At 40.6% G+C, this 24,210-nt stretch overlaps 3 protein-coding genes and 1 long non-coding RNA gene across 5 annotated transcripts; 2 read left to right on the forward strand and 2 right to left on the reverse strand.

Moving 5' to 3' along the window:
* Positions 1-274: 274 nt before the first annotated feature.
* On the forward strand, positions 275-6,937 carry terf1 (telomeric repeat binding factor (NIMA-interacting) 1). Its single transcript, XM_005912156.3, has 10 exons — positions 275-1,451; positions 1,883-1,966; positions 2,505-2,632; positions 3,020-3,106; positions 3,221-3,370; positions 4,763-4,872; positions 4,962-4,985; positions 6,315-6,412; positions 6,529-6,602; positions 6,701-6,937. The coding sequence occupies exons 1-10, from the start codon at positions 1,268-1,270 to the stop codon at positions 6,860-6,862; spliced, it is 1,101 nt and encodes a 366-aa protein (XP_005912218.1). The 5' UTR covers positions 275-1,267; the 3' UTR covers positions 6,863-6,937.
* Positions 6,938-7,059: 122 nt separating this feature from the next.
* On the reverse strand, positions 7,060-11,433 carry LOC102303788 (somatomedin-B and thrombospondin type-1 domain-containing protein). 2 transcript variants are annotated; one of them, XR_001336513.2, is made up of 6 exons: positions 11,086-11,433; positions 9,960-10,154; positions 9,741-9,819; positions 8,970-9,146; positions 7,482-7,672; positions 7,060-7,451 (listed from the first exon to the last, which is right to left on the reverse strand). XR_001336513.2 is itself a non-coding variant. In XM_005912157.3 (5 exons), the coding sequence occupies exons 1-5, from the start codon at positions 11,309-11,311 to the stop codon at positions 7,555-7,557; spliced, it is 795 nt and encodes a 264-aa protein (XP_005912219.1). In that variant the 5' UTR covers positions 11,312-11,433; the 3' UTR covers positions 7,060-7,554. The 2 variants fall into 2 exon arrangements, 1 of the variants encoding a protein (XP_005912219.1); XM_005912157.3 differs by having other exon boundaries at positions 7,060-7,672.
* A 9-nt stretch (positions 11,434-11,442) lies between these two features.
* On the forward strand, positions 11,443-12,553 carry LOC106633306. The gene is made up of 3 exons (XR_001336518.2): positions 11,443-11,575; positions 11,681-11,738; positions 11,846-12,553. It is a non-coding gene; the product is annotated as an uncharacterized LOC106633306 (long non-coding RNA).
* A 6,034-nt stretch (positions 12,554-18,587) lies between these two features.
* On the reverse strand, positions 18,588-24,132 carry si:ch211-171b20.3. The gene is made up of 7 exons (XM_005912155.3): positions 23,288-24,132; positions 23,152-23,197; positions 20,643-20,737; positions 20,226-20,364; positions 19,689-19,796; positions 19,541-19,596; positions 18,588-19,272 (listed from the first exon to the last, which is right to left on the reverse strand). The coding sequence occupies exons 1-7, from the start codon at positions 23,484-23,486 to the stop codon at positions 19,133-19,135; spliced, it is 783 nt and encodes a 260-aa protein (XP_005912217.1). The 5' UTR covers positions 23,487-24,132; the 3' UTR covers positions 18,588-19,132.
* Between the last annotated feature and the right edge of the window lie 78 nt (positions 24,133-24,210).

Genomic DNA, 24,210 nt, shown 5'->3' on the forward strand with positions numbered 1-24,210 from the left:
TTTAACTTTATCTTTATGGTCATTTCTGGTTAGTTTAGGAATAAAATTATTTGGTCAGGTTAAATAGTTACACTTTAGGTTTCTGTTAGGTTTAGGGGAAAAGGTCATTTCTGATAAAAACATACTTACAGTGTTAACTGCATGTGAAGGTTCTCATTCAATTCAATTTTATTTATATAGCACCAAATATAGCACCTTAAAGTGCTTTACATTTTAAGGTAAAGACCCTGCAATGATACAGAGAAAATCCTAACAAGCATATGACCCCCTGTGAGCAAGCATTTTGGTGACAGAGGGAAGAGAAAAGTCTCTTTTAACAGGAAGAACCAGGCTTAAGGAGGGGTAGCCATGTACCCCTTGGCTTGTTAGGGGTGAGGGGAGGAAGATAAGTCACTGATTTGCTGGATTACCAGGTGGATAAGTTAAGATAATATAATTACATATTTGGAAAATTCTGAATTTATGACTCATTGCCTAAAATGGGTCAGAAATAAGAAAGAAATAACACAAATGGCAACAAAATATTTATTACAAATGTATTTTTATTTACAAAAAACACACACAAACACATTTTTGTTGCTACAATCAGTTCTTCCAGACCTGCTTCCAAGTTCCATGAAGGGTCCTAATGAAAGAACTGATACAATCAGAAAAGTAAACAAAGTTAAGGCTGTTATAACTATTATAACTGTTATACTCAGCTGATTTCACCTGATACCCTGCACAACCTGTATGGTTCACAGTGAATGATCCAATAAAAAGAAAATGTTCCCAAGGCATCCCACCCCAAAAAAATTGTCAATGCCAGAGGTCAGAGGGAAACGGCTTGATGGGCTGCAGCAGAAGACGACCACATCAGGTGCCACTCCTGTCAGCTAAGAGGCTACTTCAGCAGGGTAACATGGCAAGTCATAAACCTCAAATCTTAAACATGAGAGTGAGTTTTCTGTACTCAAATGTTCTCCACAATACAAAAGGCAAGTTTTCAAAGTTTGACTGCATAAAAGGTTGAGAATTGCTTTATACCTAAAATTAAATACTACCCTACGAGTCTACAAGTTATATCTGAAACTTAATGCAGTGAACAACTTCTTCAACTTGCAGTTGCCTCAAATTGTTTTGGCACGATCTGAACAAGGTGATATTGATATTTAGTTACTCCTCCTGAACGCCAGAGGGCGCTGCAGTCCAATTAGCGAATTCAAACTGGCTGGTAAATGGTGAGCGCGCGGGTGTTTTTAAAAGAAAAACAGGAATACACATAAACATGGCGGCTGAAAATAATAACAGAACCGCTTCAGATGTAAATAGCATCGAAGAAGGTGTCAGTTTTTCTAACATTACCGCCGTAGCTACAGGATGGATGTCGGACTTCATGTTTCTAAGTTTGTGTCGGCGTTTTAAGGAGAGCAAACGTGATGAATTCAACGAAACGCTCTCAGCTTTCCAGAGTGAGTGAGGCACCTAGGTTACGTATATTTATGCTTAATTTATGATTATTCCAATGGTGTTAGATTAGCTTCCCAAGTTTACCATTAGTTAAAGTTTAAAAGTTGGTAAAGACAAACATAAAAGAACCAAATATCACGTAAAATATGACAGATATAAAGGTGAGATATGTTTAAGGAGTAGACGCCAAAACAGCGTCCGAGGTGAAACTCTTTAAGCCATGTCTATTTTTATGTATTTTTTCATTTTTTTGTTAAGACCTGTCATGTTGTTGTTAAATGCAACTGGCACCTTTACTCAGAAAAACGAGAGGAAGAACCTCTCGTTGGTAACTTTAATGTAAATATACGTGTACGTATAAGTCTTCACAAAGTTTCTGAAAATGTTGTGCCTAACACATTTTTTTTTTTTCATTTATTCTTTTTTTCCTCAGCCATTCAGAAATTATCTCCTAAGAGAAATGAGAAAGCAAAGATCTGTGACTTCCTGGCAAGAGTCATGCACGGAAAGCTGCTGGGTAAGAAAACATGATGCCACAGTTTTTTAAATACACATTAAAAACTATTAAAATGGTCTGCATTTGTATAGCGCTTTTCTAGTCCCTAAGGACCCCAAAGCGCTTCACACTACATTCAGTCATTCACCCATTCACACACTGGCGATGGCAAGCTACATTAAAAACTATTAAAGATGAGAAAGGGGTTGGAAATCACTGACTAAAAATGTATATACCCACCTGTCTCTTCATCAGTGATGCATTAACTTTCCGTGGCCTAGAATTGTGGTTATTTGTCAGCATGATCTAAATCTCCCGTTACATCCACATCCCATCTTGACAGTGTCTACCTGCATTGAGTTTCTGCCATGTACTTACTACTTACTTACTAGATATTTACGTTAACAAGGAGCTGAGTAGTTGTACCTAATAAAGTGGTCGCTGGGGGTATACTGTTTTACTAAAAAAAACAACAAAAAAAACAGCAGCAGACTCTTTCTGTCCTTCATCCTAGTTGGCTTCCTGTTTCCTTGTCCTGTAAAACACTGTTTTTCTTCAGATGTGCAGTTTGAAGATGATGCCTCTGTGATGCCTCTGATGTCGGCTGCCAGACTCTGGTCAGACCTCAAAAACACTGTGGCAGACGAAAGTTTGTTTAAAAACGTTGCCATCCTTTTGATTGTACAGGTAATAAAGTTTTGCTTTGTTTTTCCTGCCTCAGTATGGGCCTTTGGGGGATTACTTCACTTGTAATTGAGCTACAAACAATATAGGGAAAGAGTTTGTTTCACCTCATATGCATTTTTCAATTTTGAGAGCACAAAGGAGCGTCATGCTTGAGTAAAAGAAACGGTGATTAACAAAACTAGTTCAAACACGATCCATTGCAGTGCTGGTGGTTTTCCTTTAGCTCTCTTTGAGGGAACTAAACATTTTACTATGTGGGGGGGAAAACACAACACCAGTGCTGAAACTATACAGATGTTTGATTATGAAACGAGCAGGCTTTAAGTCCTGATGTTGGCTGCATGTATTGATTTTGAGTCTAATGTCATACATTTACCCTGTGCCTAGTCTGTTGCTGTCTGCTTGGAGAAGGGTGAAAGGTCTTCTGCCTCCTCTGCCCTCAGGTGGTTTGAGAATAACCTTGAACTTCCACAGGTCTGTATGGCAGTTATTCTCCCTTTCCTTTTCAAAATAAAGGTCAATTTTGGAACGTTTTAATTATTCAGTAACAGATTTTAAGCGATTTTAACAACTAATGTGTTTTAACAGGGTTTAAGAGTTAAGCTTTCGAAAATAGTTGCACAGGCTGAGACTTACCACCCATTCCTCATGAGCTTCAGCTTCAGTCGCCTGCTAGAGACAGTCCAGTCCTACTTGGATGCCTATTTGGAGGAGAATCCTTCTGACTACCTTCTCAAGGTACAGCACCTGCAGAACCTGTGTTTTATGTCACAGCCAGTATCAGAATGAGATTGGAACACAGGTCTGCTCAACTATGTGAAAAATCACACTCACTACTATCATTGTCAATATTGAGATCACAATTCTGAGAATTTTGAGAATAACCTTTAAAACCTACAGGTTCGTGTCTCAGTTATTTAAAGCCCTACTACTTTAAAATCAAGGCCAACATGATGTCCATCCCAACCTTAGTTCACAAGTTGTTTGTCAGGCCTACATACTGAGTTTCTACAAGTCATACAGCACTGTGTTCACAGAGTAAATTAAAATATTTGTTTAAAAAACTAGACTAGATATATTTATACGTATTATGTTTCAGGTTCTGGGCTGAATATTTTATTTCCTAAGTTGTAAGTTTAAAATTCACTTTAAACTCTTAGAAATGTTTTGGTTTTTTTTGCAAAAAGTATTGTCGACTTTTTTTGGATTTCTGCTTTAGGGGCACCGCAGCGGATCATCTCACCCTTTCTTTAGCATCGTCTTTTGTCACACCAACCTTCTGCATATGCTTTTTCACTACATACCTCCATCTCTGCACATGTCGAAACCATCTCAGCCTTGTCTCTCCAAACTTATGTCCAAGCCAAAATGTATAAAAACCCCTTTGCACTCTTAGTGAGATGGAAGGTTTTTTGGGTAAATGCACCGATCAGTGGACACTTGTCATCATGGGACTCTGGGGCTGCATAACAGTTACAGTTTGGCCATCATCATAAAATCCACAGATCTGTGCTCGCCCACTTTTTTCTGCTTTTGACACGTGGACTTCAAGCTCTGACACTTGCTGCCTGATATATCGCACCTCTGGATTGTTGTGAAGAGATAATCACAGCGCTGGTTTTAATGCTGTGGCTTGCTGATGGGTGTACATGAGGTGTCCAAAGTTTCTCGGTAGTTAACAGGCAATGCTTACACAAATTTTTGCAGATATTAATTTCTCCTCCTCTTGTTTTCTCCTTTTGTGCTGAAACTACGCTCTTATCCTCCTGAGTAATGGCGCTCAGACCAACTGAAGGTGCTGATGTGACGTTATCAGTCATAGCTAATTGACAATTTGTCATCAAATTAGTTGGAAGGGCAAACTGCTGCATTCTGTAGAGTCGTCCTCAGGGCCTAACAGACTCGCTTATTCAGGAAAGTTTTATGAATGATTTACGCAAGCCAATGACCTCTTGATGGCTGTACTTGGAAGGGTATGCTAATGACTGCCCTCATTAATTTTGCTTTTCATTACAGCAGTACTTAGACCAGAAAGTTAGTTGTTTTTAGAAGTTTATGAAAGGGTCATATTTATATGCATAAATTAGCAGAGCTAAATGTCTGTGTTATGTCTACCTCTCTGATCATCAGGCAGCTTCAAAGATGGTGCAGTCCTCACACAAAACTGAAGGTTTGGAGGACGAGGGGCCCCGGGACAGCTCTCTTTCAAAGAAGGCCAGTGATGTCACGGAGGACAGAAAGTAAGTCGTAGTATTTTTGAAAAGCCTCATTTATTTAAACTCTGCTTCTCCTTCATGCTAAATATTCAGTTTTATTTATGTCCTAACAGGAAAGGAAACACCACATGTCACAGGTCAGTAAGAATATGTTTAACACTCACCAGACATATTATTAGGTACACCTCGCTAGTACTGTATTGGAGCCCATTTTGCTTTCCAAACCACCTTGATGCTTCATCGCACAGATTCAACAAGGTGCTCGAAACATTCCTCAGTTATTTTGGTCTATATTGAAATGATAGCATCGCACAGTTGCTGCAGATTTGTCAACTGCACATCCATGGTATGAATCTCCTGTTCCACCACATCCCAAAGCTGCCCTCTTTGATTGAGATCTGGTGACTGTGGAGGTCATTTCAGTACAGTGAACTCATGTTGTGTTCAAGAAACGAGTTTGAGATGGTCTGAGCTTTGTGGCATGGCACACAGCCATCAGAACATGGGTGTACTGTGGCCATAAAGGGATGGACATATGGCAATATTCAGGCAGCCTGTGGCATTGTAACAATGCTTGCTTGGTACTAATGGCTGATTCAGACTTTTGTGGCCAATGCCTTTGCCGGCATTCACACTTGTGCACTACGCGTTACAGTTATGTCCCAATCTTTTATATCCTCTGCCAGCCTAAATGATTCTAGGACGTCTTCTCTTCCTAGGTCCCCTTTTTCCAGTTTCTTTTGGGGTTTTTTGTTTAGTTTTGTTTTCTCCCCAGAGGCTAAAAAAAAGTGTCCTTGGTGAAGTTTTTCCACTTCTTTTTACATCCCCTCACATCAGTCCTGATAGTTTAAGGAATCTCCCTCGAGGAATTCAATCTGAGAGTCCATATGTTGACGCAGGGATTGATGTTCTCTCAATGATTCATTCGAAAGAAGCAGGAAATGCACAGGAGGAATCAAGAGGCCACTCAAAGTAGTTGGGGTGTGAGTTTCAGAGGGGTTTCTGATTAGGTACCTGTGACATAGATTTCACATAGTAGCATAAATCCTATTTCGGGGACAGGTGTGCCAAGAAAATATTCCCTACAGCACCAGCCTGAACCGTGTTTTCATATTGTTTGTGCCAAATTCTGACCCCCACCATCAGGATGTGCAGTGTGCCCTTCTGCTGCTGTCGCGCATCTTCTTTGACGTTTGATGCGCAGTCAGAGTTGCTGTCCTGCAGCATATTTTCCCACCAGCTCAAAGCCATGTTTCCATTCTCCCCTAAAATCAACAAGGGATTTTCACCCAGAGAACTGTGGCTCACTGGGCATTTTCTCTTTTGGGACCATTCTCTAGAGATGGTTGTGAAAATCCCAGTAAATCTGCAGTGTCTGAAGTACTGCCACGTCACATTCAGGGTCACTTAAATTACACGTGTAGGTTAAGGAAATAATTGTGTCGCACTGTATTACTCTTCCACAGACCAAAACGGAAACTACTCTCAACCATAAATACAGATGTGTGGAAGCCTGATACATGCAAGAAGCGTCATTTTTCTCTACGTCGAATCTCCAGTAATGGTGGGTTTTAATTTCCTTGTGGCTTTGAATGGTTTCTGAATTTTTCTTTTGAAATTTATTTACCAGCACATCATATTTGAGCCTGAATACAAGTAAATTAATTTCAAACCTTACAGCATCAGAGTTATCCCAGATGACAGAAAATTCACCAGACACAAAAAAGGCACAAAAAACAAGAAAACCCCCTCAAGTAAGTAGAACCAATTAATCCACAAATCAGTTTAAGGAGTTATAAATATTCCTTTAAGCATAGAAAGCAGGAGTTTATGGTTTTTCCTTTTTATCTAGAAATGGACCTCCCAGCTGGACAAGTACCTCAAGGATGGTGTTAAACGTCACGGGCAGGGGAAGTGGTCTCGTATCTTAATGGATTATGACTTTGAAGGACGCACCGGCACCATGCTCAAAGACCGCTGGAGAGTTCTAACGAGGGCACATGAAGTGGGATAAAGACACACAGAGCTTCTCTAATTCGTACAATGTAGCATTTGACCTGTAAATAAAATCACCTGATTTTTCTATTGATTTTTTTTTTTAATGGTTTTAGTTGCATGCTCTGCTATGTTTGCACTGAAACAATTTACCACCAGAGGGTGCTCAAGCACAGAACGGTGATCTGGGTAAGTTGGTCTGCTGTGACTGGGTAAATTTGACGATGTGTAACAATGTGACAATGCTCTGAGCATATTTCACTCATTTAGTCTTTTTTAGCTGACCAGCTAAAGCTTAACCGTGTCAGTGTATGTGCTTTGCTGCTGCTGTGTGCACCCAGTCATACCACCAGAGAGCAATCACAGGAAACGATGTAAAAGTTTTTAGTTTTTTATATTTAAGGCCACGTTTGTTTGTTTTTTAGATAAATAAGGTGTAAGACAAGACATTTGCGTACAATAGCATTGTTTTATAACCAAAATAAAAGGAAGTGTGCTTAATGTGTGTGAGGAAAAGGTGGAATGCTGTACAAGTGTCTTTCTATTTTAATGTGTATGAAAATCTGCTATTTAAAAATACTTTACACTGATCTGGACCATATTAAAAGACATATCTGCAAAATTAGGCCTCCTCTTAGTGTTGATAGAGAGACGATGTGTTGAGGCTGCCCACTGATGATTGGTTTTTAGATGTTCACGTGAAATCCAATATCAGATGAAGACAAAACTGTGTTGTGGCGGACAGGCGCACCGCTGAGTTTTCTGGATCTTCTTCCAAGTCCCGCTGCACTGTGGGTTCCCCACCGCCTGCCAGTGGAGCACAGTCTCCCTGCAGCACAGTTAAACCACTGGTTTCATACCACTTTATGCACATGGTTTCACATAGTAATTTCACAAGATCTCAGCACTGCTTAGCTTAAGGCAAGGGCACATTAAGTGTTGAAGCAGAAGGTGGACTAATTTTGTAGCTGTTTTAAGTTTTATGAACTGATTTAGATTTTTATGTGAAATCGTGCAGTTAGGGCGTTGTAGACAGGAACACAATTTCCATAACTTTGGCTCTGTACGGTAGTGCAATAGATTAAAGTGCAATGCAATTTCAATGCAGACTTTCAGCTTTAATTCAGCTCCTTTCAGGGGCTCAAACTGGATAAGTGAGCATAATCATAACCAAAATGTTTACCTTTTAGGATTTTGTTAGTTATGGTTGACAGACTGACTGAAAGCCATGCACACTGATGAGTTTCCTCCTTCCTGATGGTTTTCCAGGCCTTTAGTTTTTTTGCCATTTAGTTTGCTCTTCAGGAATTGAAGTGCATGCTCGATTGGCTTGTGTTCCCATCTCATTCTGTCTTCCATCTTGCAAGTATTGCTGTATGCTTCAAATAACGAAACATACATATTATACTTTCATTAGTCCAAACAAATGCTGTTTCACAACTTGTCTGGTATTTTTAGATGTTTAAATTTGTTTTTTCTGCCCCTGGGCAATGTTCACCACTTGGTTAGGTGTTATGAGGGGTGTTCTTTTACCGTGAAACGGATCATCTACAATTATCTAATTATCAATGGAAAATCATGCCTTTTTACTTTGCTTAGCACACCATTGAGTTATTATCTCTTTGTTAAACATTCACCACTTCTAAAGTTCCACCTCTCTCACAGGTTTTTAAATCTCATTGAGATTAAAAATCTCATTTCCAAGAGAGACCTGGCATCATGGCAACAAAAGTCACATACCACATAGGTAGAAATCCACTGAAATCTGGAAGTTGTGGGTTCAAACCCACAGTTTTCAAATGCAAATGGTACACTCGGAATTTTTCCAGATGTTTTACGTTCAAAATTGCTCAAAAAATAAGCCGAGAAGCCCACATCTGTCCATGAAGCAGCTTTTCAGTCAGATATTTTGGTCCCTAAAGAAAAAGGGGGCTACATAATAAATAACCACCATTCCTAAACGTTCCTTCAGTTTGTAAAAAAAAAAAAAAAGAATAAAAGCTGAGAGTCTGCCCTTTTAGACCACATTCAGCTGTAAATTAAATGTGTTTTGGTAAACAGCCAAACAGTTTAAATATATCTGGACTGGAGGAAAAACACATGTAAAATGGCCGATAACTGCATACTTGTCTGATTCCTGACCGTCTCCCTGGCAGCTGCTGGTATTGTTTCGCATGGCAGGAGGTTCACATGCCACACACACGTTAAAGCCCTCTGTTATGTAGCGCATCCACAGTGTGTGAGGCCGGTTCTCCACAGTGCAGTGGGGCGTCCGTGACTCTAGCTTGAATTCCACACAAAACCTAAAGGGCGACAGGATTAGAGTAATGAAGGTGAACAAATAAATCCTGGAATACTGAGACAGTAGAATTCAAACAAAATAAACCCTTAACGCACAGGAGAGCGACATCGAGGCATCATCACTTGGTTAGGCGATATTGGGAATTACTGATCAGTAAAAAAGAAAAACCCACTTTATCCCCAGTAGCAGGGACACAGCTCTAATGAAAGGAATAACAATAATTAAGCATATAGATGCTTTGAACTGCTCGCAATACCGCACCTACTGTCATCCCAACCTTTTGTGTATGCGCTTTTCATGTGACAGCCTTGAGTATTTAATTTCAAAGGATTGTTGGCAGTCTTTCAGCATCGCTATGTTTAATGGTCTGTAGACAGAAGGCCAGGTGGGCAAACACCTACAGGTAGCTCGTTGGTTGGAAAACGTTGAGCTGTTTTCTCCTTTCAATTTCATTTGTGATACAAAGCACAAAAAAAGAGGTTTTTCCCCTGAAAGCATTCATGAACCTTTCAACTCTTGAATTTAAAGATTCTTGAGGTCTGTGCAGTTTCAGAGAGCGTCTGCAGGCTTTATAGTACCATGATATGAAACCTACCCAGGGTTTAGGGGGTTTCCGTAGCTGTCGTGCTTGGGCCTTCCCTTGGCAAACGCCATGCTGGTGATGAATGCAGGACCTGATAAGAGAAACCAGATCATCTATGAATTACAAAACAGGCTCAAATGCAAGAAAATATGCATGCAACTTCACACACACACACACACACACAAAAATGCAGATACAGTAAAACCAGAGAGTGTTCATCTGGTTGTATACCTGAATTGAAGCCACAGTGTCTACCCAGGTGGTCTCTGTATTCCCTGCAGCCAGCTCGTTGCTCAAGGCCGGGGCAGGGCTGGCCACTGTTGTGGGGCTGCTGCTCTATGTGACGAACACGGATTCGCACCGAAGGCTGGCAGGGTTTGGCACAGCCGCTCCAAAAGCTCCAGTCGCTCACAACACAGTCCTGAGCTGGATGTTGGCACCAGTATCAAGAGAGAAACGTTATTAGAGGAAATCCTCTGTTGCAGCGAACAATTAAACTGCATTTAAACCAAAGACTCACTCCCTAAGATCTTAGCTTTTGTGCCAGGATTACAATTCCCATCGACAGTAAGATATACCATTGTTCTTTAAGGGATGAATAATTATAATATTCCGGTGGAAGAGTGGAATGTGACTCAATATCCAGGAAATAACTTTGGATTAATGAAGCATCGATTGTGACTTGTGGAATTAGTGCTTCCTGCTCTGATACAAGTATTCTGACAGTGCGCCAAGTGCGCCGCTCAATCAGTGACTGAGTCCTGTGATTTATTTTCTTTGTGCCTGCTCTATGATTCCACTTTGATGCATTAAACATTCGGATTTAGTCACTACTGGCCCATAACACATATTAAATGTGCCTAGCTTGTTTGACTGTAGCTGTTATCGCTACAACTGATTGACAGAACCACATTCTTAAAATATTTGTACTAATTCCATTATGTGGGCCAGCCAGCCCACTGAAATGAGGTTAGGCTCAGAGCTACTGGGGTTATTTGGTGTGCTGATTATTTTTTGTAATGTGGCAGGTGAGACACATGCAAGAAACACAAAATCAGAGATTATGTGGGGTTTGCGCCATGTTAGAAGCTGAAGAAAACAACAAAAGACAGGAAAGGACTGAAGTTAAATGCACACAATTTGACATCTATGGGAAAATGTGGAACGCATCCACCCATGCCACTTCTCTCATTAGAGGTATGTTGTGTGATAAGCAGCCCACTAATGACCAGATAGTGGGGATAATTTGTCTTGTTTTATCTTCTGGACAACAGATTTAGAAGATAGCAAGAGGTCGGGTATCATAAAGTTAAGGTGCGCACCAAAAAATAAACAGTTCCATCCATTCATCACTCACCTGGACACTCTGTGAAGTAGTCAAAGCAGCAGTCTTTAGTTCTGACGCAGCCTTCATCACAGTAGCATGTGCCGTGCACACGGTCCATCCTCCAGTCAGTGGTCAAACAGTTTGTGTCTCTGCCTCTGCAGCACTTCCCTGAACAACCTCCACTCACCAGGTGGTTCTCACCTAGAGCAAAAACTACCAGCAACCAGCAGGCAAACTGAACAGAGAATCCCATCATGATGGAGTGAGGCCAGAAGTCAACCTCTGAAGTAAGATGCCAGCCTCTTGGTTTCCCCCCAGACTGTGCTCACACACGTCTCTACCTGTGTTTACTCCTGCTCTGGTTCTGCTTCTTTCATGCTCGTGACCGTGAGAGGGAGAGGTTGGAATACCAGCCCAGCCCAACCCAGCCAGGACTGAGCTCTGCCACAGGAGCCCTTGTGACCTGGAATTCCTGTGTCCGTCTCCTGTGTCCAGCCCTTCAGTTTCCCTCCAGAAACAGGTCTGCAATGCAACCTACAGTACAAAACACCCAATTCCAGCACTGGCTTTCGTGTTGTGTGTGCCTGCCTTTCCTCAAAGCTGGTGTCTCTCTCCCTGTTCCCAGCTGAGCACCTCCCTCCAGTCGATCACACTCGGGAGGAGACGATGAGGACAAGGGAGGGGTGAGCTGGTGATGCATGCTTTACCATCCCGCCTCTGTTCTTTCTTTTTTGCCTCTTTCTTACCTGCCTTATTCTTGTTTACCTTTTTTCTGACCCTCTTTCTTCAGAATACCTGTGACCTTCTGCCACCCCAGGTTTCCGAGTCCCAAAAGAAAGGGAGGAATGTGAGAATTTGGCAGGTCTCCAATCAATTGTTCTACTGTATAACACCGTCCCCTTCTCACCTCTCTCCCTTTTTCTCTTTCCCTTTCAAGTTCCTGTAATCCAGCAGAAATCCAAACCGTTCGGGTATGATTTTGTCTGTGTGCTTGTTTTGCTTGTGAGGTTTACGTAGACTAAAGATTAGCTTCACTGGGTCAGAGGCTGTCAAAAAAAATCTACATATCAGCTTCCCCTGAGCTCAGCCATAAATAAGGTAATTGTTTTATGCGTGCAGTTGTTTCCTGCAATTCTGAACATGTGTGCTATTTGTTTTAAACAAAAACAAAGGACTTTTAATGCACTACTCAATTCCTAAATGCTGGAAGCTAATTCCTTCTTGACTTTGTTTCCAGTTTTGTGCTTATCTAAAATAACCATCTACTGGTTGTAGGTCATATTATGAAGGCAAACAAGAAAGTGGTATCAGTCTTATCAAGGAAACAAAGAATCATATTTCCCAAAATATCTCCTTTTACCAATCACTGATAACCTGTTATATACTGTTATAAACTGCATACAACATGGAAACCCGTTTAAATACAATGCTAAGAAAACATTATCTGCCCCCTTCCTGATTTCTTATTTTTTCCGTATTTGTAACACTTAAATGTTTCTGTTCATCACACTAATTATAATATAAGTAAAAAAAAATAACCTGAGTAAATACAAAATGCAGTTTTTAACTGATTATTTTATTTATTAATAAGGAAAACAACCTATCCAAACCTACTTGGGCATGTATGACAAAGTAGTTGCACCTCTTCTAAATCATAAATTAATTGTCATTAACCACATATTTTGATTTACAAACACTTTTCTAAGGATTTGGGGCTCCAGCAAACCACAGTGAGAAAATGTAGAACAGTGGTGAACCTTCACATGAGCCTACCAAAATCACTCCAAGAACACACCCATGGCCTGTAAATGGTAAATGGCCTGTATTTGTATAGCGCTTTTTTAGTCCCTAAGGACACCAAAGTGCTTTACATATCCAGTCATCCACCCATTCACACACTGGTGATGGCAAGCTACATTGTAGCCACAGCCACCCTGGGGCGCACTGACAGAGGCGAGGCTGCCGGACACTGGCACCACCAGTAGGCAACGGGTGAAGTATCTTGCCCGAGGACACAACAACCGAGACTGTCCAAGCCGGGGCTCGAACCGGCAACCTTCCGATTACAAGGCGAACTCCCAACTCTTGAGCCACGATCGCCCCGTGACTCATCCAGGAGCTCCCAAAAGAACCCAGAACAACATGAAAAGAACTTCACTCACTTGCCTCAGTCAAGGTCAGAGTTCACGATTCAACAATAATAAAGAGATAAAATCTCCTCCATGGGAGAGTTCCCAGTAGGAAACCACAGCTGATCAAAAAGGATAAAAAGACTCATCTCACATTTGCCAAAAAACATCTTGAAGATCCCCAAGACTTCTGAGAAAATATTCTGTGGTATGACGAGACATTTCGAGCCTTTTATAAAAAGAATATATGATGGTCTCGCGCTGCTCTGCTTTTTCAAAGTCTGGAGGACTTGTTATAATAGATGGAACCATGAATTCTGCTCTTTACCAGATGATCATGAAGGAGAAATCAGTTCATGCCCTAAAGCTCAAGAGCCCTCAGCTTAAGCAGCAGGACAATGATCCAAAACACACCTGCAGGTCCATCTCTGAATGGCCCAACAAAACAAAAAGAGGGTTTGCAGTGGCCTAGTCAAAGTCCAGCCATAATTCAAGTTGAAGTGCTTTGGTATGACCTCAAACAACCCCCAAATGTAGATAAATTAAAACGATTCTGCAAAGACAAGTGGGTCAAAAATTCCTCCACAGTGATGCAAAAGACTCGCTGCTAGTTATCGCAAACGCTTGATTGCAGTTCATGCTGCCAAAGGTGGCACAAACAGTTATTAGGTTTAGGAGGCAAATACTTTTTCACAGTGCTGTATGTTGCACAGGAGCTCCAGTTTGCATTATTTACAAACCACAGTGTAGTGTTAATATAATGCGCAATTCATAATTTTTCAGTAAAAACTGAAACTCCTCAATGTGAAATGAAAGACTATCAACTTTATAATGCAGGACAAGCCCAGTCGTGCCCTCTTTAATGGCATGATGGAGGGCTACACAATATATGGCAAGGATTTCTAATGCTGCTGCTGATTGATGATGACAAATTGGAGAGGGCAGACAAAAACCATTTTTTACTTATATGCTCCAGGGGGCCTGACTGTTACTGTTGCTGAAGAAGCTCAGCCTCTTCCACATTATTACGGCCAACAAATGGGGCCTCTGCAGGGAGCATCAGCAGGAAATGAGGCCTCCTCACGCCTCCTGCTATTGAAGAGGTAGACACTAGTAATAACTGGATACTTCGCTGTCTTGAAAAATAATCTTTCACAAGGGGGTCTGGCTGGGTCCTTTGATTATTCTTCATGCTATGGAGCAGGTAGGTCAAGCGACAGTAATAGCCTTCATCTCCACCACAATCATCAGCAGAGGCATCGCTAAGAAGCAAGTGTCTGAATCAGTTAAAGTTAAGTTAAAGTTAAAGTACGTTAAAGTTAAATCTACAAATATTAAACACAATAAATAATCCCAGCTGTGAAGTCTCTTACTTTTTAACCGTTTTAACCAACTATAGTGCTGATTTGATCTGTCCACTGATGCAAGACGTTCAGCAGCATCAGCCTCAGCATGAAGGAAGCGCACATCAAAGCATGTGTGTTTTCCATGTGACAGGCTCCCAGCCATGGACCTCCTGCCCTTACTGCTCATTTGTCGGAGACAATCAGCCTTACAGCAACACACCCAGTCATCTTAGTGTACATCGGTTAATGTTTCTCAAGACGGGGAGCAGTAATAGAGCATATTTATGATCTCCAAACAGTGTCGCAAGTTGCTGCGTCATCCATCCCCTTCATTTGGGGCAAGAGCAGAGATAGAAGGAGATACAAAGAAAGATCGATTTAGTAATGAATGAAAGTCTGCTGTCCTCCCCTTCTTGCAGTGGGAAGGTAGAAGGGTCAGCCCTAGCTTCATCTCATCTATATGGGGAATGTAAACTGGCTCTCCTCAAGGGAAGACTTGACCTGGGTTTCCATAGTTTCAAAAGGTTTCTTGACATCAAAAGCTCTGGTTGACAAATACTAGAATTTACCTTTACAAGATGGCATGTGTTGTAAAGATGATGTCATCCATGACTAAGAAAACGCTTTCTCTGTGCTGCAAAGAAACTTTATTTTTAAGCCTTTCTATTGAAAAAACAAAAAAGCAACATCAAAGCGAAAACAGACCCAAATGTTTGTTCTTAGAGAATATTTGATTAGAGCTGGTCGAAGTAATTAGTTCGAGTTTCTTTCTTCCTGATGAGTACAGTCAGTTCCTCCCACATGAATGGAAGCCTTTGTCTATTATCTTCTCAATTTATAGCACATTCTTTCACGTCTACATTTGTACATTTGGGTGGTTTTCCAAGTGCGGGAGTGTTTTGCACCGTCTGTTCTTATTATCTGTTCTTATTTAACTGAGTTTCAGTAGTTTCCTTTATTGTAACTTGAGTTCATCCATGCACGGGCATTTTATCCTATTTCTTGCATGGATCTATGCCACACAGTGGCATGAGTTATTATTTAATGAGTTGAGAAGTTTGGTGTTTGACTTAGTGCGAGTCACCAAATCACACTTTTAAAAGTTCTTAAAAGGGCGTATTCACAGTGCAAACACTCAGTGAGCCTTGCTCTTCATGTCGCACTTACAACAGCGTCTATTATGGCAAGACGTTCTGTACGTCCTTCTAATGATACTCCATTCATTACAGGTCATTACTGCTGGATAGGCCCCGGAGAGGACTGATGACACTCTAGCAATGGCTCTACAAGCTGGCTGGCCTTGGAGAGCTGCCAGTGTAATGACATTGATGAAAGTTTTTCTCCTGCCTGATCCTGACATCGTCACTGATAATTGTCCCCTCATGAGTCACCTCACCTGGCATATGGATCCATATGTATGTAAATCAATGCGGACATTAGCAGCAGCCGGCAGATGAGTCAAGATGTGTGGGTGGGGAGTGAAACCGAACCCTGCCCCTGAGAGAGATGACGCTTCGAGTAATGATAATGGCTAGGTGGCAGGGTGGAGCTATCGGGGTAGATTTCATAAATCACATCGTTAAATGTCACACAGCAGTGGAGAGGTTAGGGCCTCGGGCTAGTGCGCATGCATGCGTGCGTTTCTCTGTCAAGGGCAAAGTGTGTAAATATATATATCTTTACCAAACCTCAAATTTCACTGATGCCTGTGAATAACAGATCACTCTGGTAGGATAGATTGATGACATGAAAATAAATAAATGTCACCTGACCTGTGTGCAAACATTTTGAAATGATAAAATTACAATTGTTGTTGTTTTGGTTTTTTATACGATGTTCTGAAAAAGACAAAAAAAGATTTGACCTCTTTTTTATCACTGTATAACTGTCTTTTAGGATCCTTAAACATAATTTTTAGACCACTGACAAACTACAGACTACCAGACATGTTTCCTTTTTTATGCTAATCCAGACACACGGGGTACAGAGTATACAAACGAAGTGATAATTGTTGTGCACGGCAAACTGCATATGATCAACACTTTCAATATAGAAAAGCGCTGTGCTTGTCCACAGACTCGAGCTGGCTCTTTTCATCTCATACCTAATAGCGATGTTAGCACAGGGTTTCTTCCTCTCTGTCAGAAAAGCCTAAATTGCTCAAACTAAAGGACTCTGTTCAGCATGAAGAGTGGCCTTGGAGCCTATCTTTGGTGCCTGTCTATCTCGGTGGCCTCAAAGTCTTTTCCTGGCATCTGTCTATGTTATACCGAGCCGAGACTGCAGCATCGTGAAGGACAAAAAGCTGAGTTGTAAGCAAAAATTAAAAATGCACCACATCTGAATGAATAAAAGGAACGAGCACGAGTTTTTCTCTAGTATAAAAATGCACATAGTTTAAGGACAAAACCAGAAGTGGGAAGATAAAATGATCAGCAAGAACACGTGTTATCAAGTCAGCCACAGTGAATAATAATAAAAACTTACATCTGAGTCTCCTGAACTGTTTCGAGGAAACCTTGTCTCATCAAAATTTATATAGCAGCACAGCATATTTGGGAGATTTTTGATCTGAGGTGTTGGCACACAGGCTACATTCTCTGATCCTTGCTGATAGAGTCACCCGGCACAATGTCAAGTCAGGTGAAACAGTAACACAACCTGGCTTTTTTTTTTCAGTTCATAAAACGTGTTTCTGATGCTTTCATGCCTTTTGTGAGATAAAATGAATTGGCGTTTTCGTCATTATCGGATCCTTGACTTAAGAGACAGTTGAACTTTTAATTCAGCACTGTCTCGTTTGTTCAAGGTTCCCGTGGAACTACAGTGAAACGATAAACCACTTGTGGGCAGGCCCCAGAACAGCTCCTATTAAAGACCTCATTGTTGACTGTTTGTTCCAGGTCATTTTGTTTCACTACACTTGAAAGGGACGCTAAAAACCCTGCAAGAAGAGGGAGCCCCGGCCTCCATTTGGGCATTCATGCACCCCCTTCCCTTGGTATGAATAAGGGGATGGCTCTGTGTTTCTAGGTCACTGTGTGCCCCTGAAATGCACACCTCACAATCCCGGCGGAGGGAGGGACGCAAACAGAGCCTGACGTTTGACAACATCTCAGTGCTATTTAATAGGGAGCTTAGGCACACACTCCCTGAAATTAAACACAGTTGACAGTTGAGTTTCAGAGCGCGCATACTGACTGATATCCTTGATGATGGCTTCTTCTCCTCTCCCTTGCTGCTTTGTTTAATCCAGCAGAAATGCCAAAAAGAGAAAAAAAACCAATAACTGAAACAAAAACTCTCTTAAATGTATATCAGACTACGTAGAAGCCTTCATCTGTCACTTTCAGCACTAAATGATCTCAGCGACAGAACTTCATCTCAGCTGTTTCCCCTGCGTCTTTCTGATTGGCACAGGGTGACGCAGAGGAGAGCTGTAGCAGCGTGATAACACGCATCAGCAATTAGTGGAAAAACGATTTCAGCCATTCTTTCTTTTCTTGTTCCGTCTTTATTTACACACAGAGCCAAGTTAATTTAATCTTATTAAATTTTAAAGGGTTGTAAAGAAACTTTAAAATGACGTCAGATGTGATATTTTCACAACCTTTACTTCCACCAAAGGGACAAAACTTATAAATAGTTCAAGTAATGAATTAATGGTTCAAATATGTAGCCAAATACTGCACAATTATCCAGTATAGATGGCTGTAGAAAGTAGCATAAGGACCAGTTCTTTTTATATCTATTCAAAAAAGTCTCATATTTCCGCACACGTCCAGATTTCTCTCTACACAAAAATAGACAGTTGCATGGCTGCTGTCAAATACAATGAACAAGAGTATTCAGCAGCAAAACGCTGCGTTGCGTGGGACAGCACCACATTCTCAGATCTGGGGGCACAGTTTTGTGTCTGTTTCGTAAATATGGAATGCATATTTTGCTAATTGTAGTGGTCTATATGTAGTGTTTGCACCAAAAAGTGGTGTGACGGTCCACATATTAACCTGTGTGGTGAAAGAAAAGGTATACACATGAAGGAAGGTCCTCAAAATAACAAAAATAAATTTATTTAATTTCAGGAAGACAGTTAACAAGGCACAATAATGGCTTTGCTAAACTATTTACTATATATGTCAATATTTCACTTACTTAACAAAGCTTAGATATGCTGTATGTCTGAAACACTGTGGTAACGATGAGGCCAAAGATGGACACCATATGAAATATGATACAGATGATACAGAAAGAAATATGGCTGTATTATACAAGAGCCATTAGAAAGCTAAATTAAATATCCTGCATGCAGGTGCTGGGTGGAAAACTGCTGACAGCTGTGCGTCAGACTGGAAAATGTTTACCTAATATTCATCACCGGCATTTATTGTTGCAGCAAGTCCGTACTACATGTAATTAAGAATCCCAGAATGTAACCACCAGCCATACCAAGCAGCAAACTAATATCACAGAGGACAAACAAGCAGTCAGAACGAGCCACTGAAATGAACATGGCGCCCTAAGTGGTTTATTCTGTTCCGTCGTTGGCACAGACTCGAATGTTTTTAACCTCGACCAGTGTGACTGGGAAGGAGGTGATTGTCAGGATGGAGTCTTTCGAGGTTTTCTCATTTTCTTGAGCTTTTCCTGCCTCACCGTCTCGCCCTCCAGAGAGGACAGCTCAGATATCCTGTGGATGTAAGAGCGAGAGGCTCCAGCTATTGGGTCCGGATAGGACTGGCCTGTGTGGCGAGAGAAATGGAAAGAGATGGAGAGAAGCACAGGGTATATTTAATCTCTAAATATCCTGCACACATTTCCCTGTCATTAAGTAATAATAATCTTAATTAGAGATAAACTCTTGAATAATATGCCGCATGTTACATAAAAACACAAAAAACTGTTTGCTGTTTGTTTTTTCACTTCAAAGCTAAGTGTGCTGTAAAGGCAGTACATGTGGACCTGATGTGTTAAGGCTGAGAATGAAGTCAAAGCAGGAAGTGAACTCACTTTTCTGATTGTTTTTAACAGTCATTACGTTGGAGGATGGATATTTCACCTTGGGCCTGCAGACGACACAAGCACAACAGAGGTGGCTGCATTGAGAATTAACTGAAAACACTGGCTTGGTCACATTTTGTTTAGAAAGCCAAAATACCTGCCAAGCTTGCAGTTCTCAACCGAAAAGGTGTTTCTGCCACTGAGGACTAAAGCTGAGGGAATGAGGACGGCTGGATTTGTGTTCAGTTTATAGCTTTCAGGGTACCTGGGAGACGCAAGTAAAAACATTAAGGAGTATAATGAACGCAGAGCTGACATTTTACAAAGCTTCAGACCAACAAACCCCACTTTTCCCATAAATAGAAGATTGAGAATAATTTGTTATTGAGATAATATTTTTGTGCAGCATAATGATTTTCAGTTCTAGCTAGAATCGCCCTTGAACTGCCAGAAAATTAAACATTAAAAGCTACTCGAGCTTTTCTTTTTTTCTGACAGATAATGCATGCGTGTCAAAACAATACTTTTATCTGGCTGCTGTTTCTCTTTCTTCATGTTATCTGTCATACCCTGCATGAGACTGTGACTCAGTATAATAACTAATATCTGTGCAGCTGTCTCATGAAATATGCTTTTTTTTTAAAGAAATTCCAGCTACAATAAGCTGCCCAAAAGATGTTAATCCAAAGGTTACCCCAGGGTGAAGGGTCGCCCTGTGTGGCTGTGGGAAAGCTCCTTGGAGAGGCTGAAGGATGGGAGGTTACCAGGTCTGTGCACATGGTAGTCTCTTGGCAGTGGAGGAATCACAGTTTTGGTCCTCTCTAACATCACACCTTAAAAAGGGAATAAGAAAATTGCTCTGCATTAATTCCACTGTCAGGTTATATCTGTAAGTTTCCCGCAAGTATCTAATGTCCCACTTTGGAGTCAATGGAAAGGGACCTAAAGAAACTATGTAAGACAACAGCTCCACCTGTTGGCAGTCAGTTCACACAAACCCCATGCCACAAATTTAAATTCAGCCCATTTTGAGTGGGGAAGTAAGAAGAAACTCCTTAGTTTCCTCTCAGTTTTATTAACATAAGGCTGTCTCCTGTTCTGCAGTTCTTACATTTTCTATCTAACAGAAAGCGCCTCCCGCTGAGATCCCTCTCTGGGTTGGTGTTTTGCAACTCCAGCTTGTCATCTTTGGTTAAAGTAGGCGTCCTAGAAAAATTGGAGAAAAATATATCAGCACACGTGGATTCTATATTTTAGATAGTTGAATACCACCTAGAAAAAAACAAAAACATGTCGTGGCACCAGCAAATGTCAAAGTTTTATAAAGAAATACTTTTTTATTTTTACATTAAATCAAATAAAAATGGTTTCAGTAACAATCTTTATGATTAATCATCATGAATTACTTACGATTCACTGATAATTTTCCATTACTGATTTGTAATGGAAAGTCAGCGGAGGCGTAGCGGAGGCCCAACTTCAGCAATCATTACTTCCACTGTCGAGTGGCATGCTGTGTTCCCTAGTGGAGTTTTATCGTGTTAAAATGCTGAATGGTGATTTGAAATCCCCCTTTTTCAATAATTATGTTAGCGCTGTGCTAAAGCTGAGCGTCTGCTTTGTGGGTTCAACTGTAGTCTCAATATGAATTTTAAAAAACAATCTTCCCTCTGAAACTTGTCACAGTATTTTTGTGATTTCCCGTATGGAAAATTGTCAAACAAAACAATATTTCATACAATAGTTTGTGATACTCTCATACCACTAACTCGCTCAACAGCACCAGCTAACACCAACCTCAATAAAAAATATGTGAGAGACCCCTTCAAATGACTAAGAAAGAAGGCCAGTGTATGAGTCTCTAGTGTCAGAAGCAGGGATGCCTCATGGGTCCTGAACTGGATAATGGTCAAGAGGTGACTCGTGAATATGGTCTTCTGGGCAGAAGTGCAAAGAAAAGGCTAAATCTGAGACTAGCCAATAAAATTAACAGATTAGAAAGGGGGGAAGAGCACATTGGACAAAGGGAAGACTGGAAAATGTACTATGGGCAGATCAAGGTATTTAGATTTGAAAGTTAGAACAATTGTAAATGTAGTAGAAAGGAAAATATGCTGGAGGAGTCCATACACTGTCCTTCAAGCAGGTACAGTAGAAGATTTCTACAGAACAGAAAAGGGATCTTGAACAAGGATGTGCAAAATACTATTACTACATTTTGCATATGCGTAATGCCATATGCTTTGGGCACAACTTAATCAGAGCTAATTTCATTTTTCAGCAGTACAATGAACCAAAGCACAGTTTCACTGCAGGGAACTATCTAGAGAGGAAGCAGCCAGCTGGTATTCTGTGTCTAATAGAGTAGCCGGCACAGTCACTGCATCTCAGTCCTGGAGAGATGATGTAGGAACACTCTGGCCATATGCTACGTATGAAATACAGATCAAACCAGTCCGGCTTACAGTAAGCAATTCAGGAAGCACGGGGTGAAAAGTTTCCAGATTAAAAAACTGACAGCTGAAATCTGCAGCTCTGTGATTTCTGCACATGGGCAATTCTTTTACAATAAAGTTTCATTAGCAAATCATTATTTTTGCAATGTCTTGACAGTATTTCCTATTCAGTATGCAAAAAAGTATGGATTTTCATTTAAAAATATGACATTTTCTTGGTGTTATTGAGCATTATATTCAGGGCGACCTTGTCTCAGGGAGTGGGTCATCTACCAATCAGAAGGTCGGTGGTTCACTTCTCTGCTCTTCCAGTCTGCAAGTCCTGCAAGGATCCTTACCCTTAGGCAAAATACTGAATTCCAAGTTACCCCCAATGCATCCATCAGGGTGTGAATGTTAGACAAGGTCCTTAGTGCTTGTATGAATGTGAGTGTGATTATTATGTACATTATTATGTAATGAGGCTTGAGTCAAAGAGTGTTCAGTTATATAAGTACCAGTCCGTTTATGTATAATTCTTGGATCTTTTATCATGTAAAATACCTTAATATACTCATACTCACCCTAAAACAGGGCTCTATAAAGGAAATAAGTGGTTCATGTTGTGGGCTGGATATGGAACACAGGAAGGAATTATTTATGGTTATCTATGTAGCACTAAAAATGCCATAATCAAAATTAAATGACTGAATAAATATATTGATATGCAATTAATTGCACAAATATTCAAAAATGTGCTTTATTCATACAGTATGAGATAAAATGAAATGCATTGGTGTTTTCGTTTTCCTTTGTATTTATTTGCATCTCCATGCAATTTTTTACATTTGTTTTTACGGAACTTCCGTATTAATTTGTCTTATTTTATGTTTGCAATCGTATCTTTATGTATTTTTGAGCAAGCCTGATGATGTGGAGTAGCCAATAAGTAGGTGCCAGCCTCCCTTACTTACATAATAGGTAAAAATAAAATAAAATAATCTAGTGTTAATTACGTTGGATTACAGTAGTTCGGGTCTTCCATATAAGCCTGGCACGGAAACAGTAACGCTACCCACTCTTTCAGTCTGTACTAGCATAGTGGTTAAACACTGTGAGAACATCTCTTTTATTATATCTGTGGCGTAGCGTTTTTATAGCTTCCAAAATATTCACATAGCTTACCCTCCAATTATGAAGCCAGTCAGCTGAGGTTTCGCGTCCCTGGACTCTACAACACAGACAGCGCTCAGCATTTTACGGACCGTTAGGCTAGCTTCTTTGAATGAATCTGGCACATTTATGGAGCACGCTTACTCACTGCTCAAAGGTTGTGTAACAGGAAATTTCCTTGGTTGACTTTGCCTTAAAGACGCTTGCCCTCCACCTGCTCCCATCCTCAAGTTCCTGTATGTCGGATATCCAACCGCATCAGGGCCGCGCTGCCCGCAGTTCGAGCTTTCCCGGGATATTAGCCCCTTTACGGTGATTATCGACGGGTCTAACTGGCAAGTTATCATGATGGAGCAGCCGCACGAACATCTACTTCAGACATTACCTTAGTGCTATACACAGCTACGACACAGCTAACGGTACATGGGTTAAAACCGGTTATCCCTGAGCAGCAGTGCTAGGCTGCAGCTCACTCTGGTACAACGCTAACGAGTCATCACGTCACCATGGAAACAGGCTTCAAAATTCGCCTGCATTGTTTTTTTTTTTTATATTTAGCTTTCTGTGTTTCCTAACCAGGCTAGGTAATAAAAATGTACCCAAATACTATGTCCTATAATACCTAAAAAAAAAATTTAAAAAAATAAATGCATTTTATCCATTATCCATACAGGCTACAGCTAGCCCACAATTATTTGATAAATGCAGTAAATTGCCTTCAAATATAGTTTTTAGTTAATTTTTACAAGTTAAAAGTGTGTGTCCTTGAGAACTACCCAATTTATGCAGTTAACTCCCTGGGTGGATATTATATTAACACGGGCTAACGCTGGATATTATATTACTAATATATCAAGTAGTAATGTACACAACCACACCCACACGTAAATACCAAACAACCTGCGTGATTCATGACACATTTACACATTAATGACAGGACCAGGAAGGTTTTTTTCCTCCAAATTTTTATTGTACATTTTGAGTCCTTTTGAAAACCTGGGGGAAGAAAATAAGACAATGAGGTAAGAATTCTGATGTTATATAAAGTCTCAGCAACACATCTTTAATAAA

This window comes from Haplochromis burtoni, unplaced genomic scaffold (genome assembly GCF_018398535.1).
Source record: "Haplochromis burtoni strain Fernald_Lab_line unplaced genomic scaffold, NCSU_Asbu1 Contig_1, whole genome shotgun sequence".
In the NCBI taxonomy this organism is placed as follows: domain Eukaryota; kingdom Metazoa; phylum Chordata; class Actinopteri; order Cichliformes; family Cichlidae; genus Haplochromis; species Haplochromis burtoni.

Bases quoted from the DNA above. Each gene is read 5' to 3' on its own strand.
- LOC102303788 (XM_005912157.3), bottom strand. From the start codon at position 11,311: ATGATGGGATTCTCTGTTCAGTTTGCCTGCTGGTTGCTGGTAGTTTTT. The intron at 9,820-9,959 runs GTATACAACCAG...TTCTCTTATCAG, and splicing joins ACACTGTGGCTTCAATTCAG to GTCCTGCATTCATCACCAGC. The intron at 9,147-9,740 runs GTAGGTTTCATA...GTCGCCCTTTAG, and splicing joins GGAAACCCCCTAAACCCTGG to GTTTTGTGTGGAATTCAAGC.
- si:ch211-171b20.3 (XM_005912155.3), bottom strand. From the start codon at position 23,486: ATGATAACTTGCCAGTTAGACCCGTCGATAATCACCGTAAAGGGGCTA. The intron at 19,797-20,225 runs GTAACCTTTGGA...TGCGTCTCCCAG, and splicing joins GGGCGACCCTTCACCCTGGG to GTACCCTGAAAGCTATAAAC. The intron at 19,597-19,688 runs GTATTTTGGCTT...TGTCGTCTGCAG, and splicing joins GAGAACTGCAAGCTTGGCAG to GCCCAAGGTGAAATATCCAT.
- terf1 (XM_005912156.3), top strand. From the start codon at position 1,268: ATGGCGGCTGAAAATAATAACAGAACCGCTTCAGATGTAAATAGCATC. The intron at 6,413-6,528 runs GTGGGTTTTAAT...CAAACCTTACAG, and splicing joins ACGTCGAATCTCCAGTAATG to CATCAGAGTTATCCCAGATG. The intron at 6,603-6,700 runs GTAAGTAGAACC...CTTTTTATCTAG, and splicing joins AAACAAGAAAACCCCCTCAA to AAATGGACCTCCCAGCTGGA.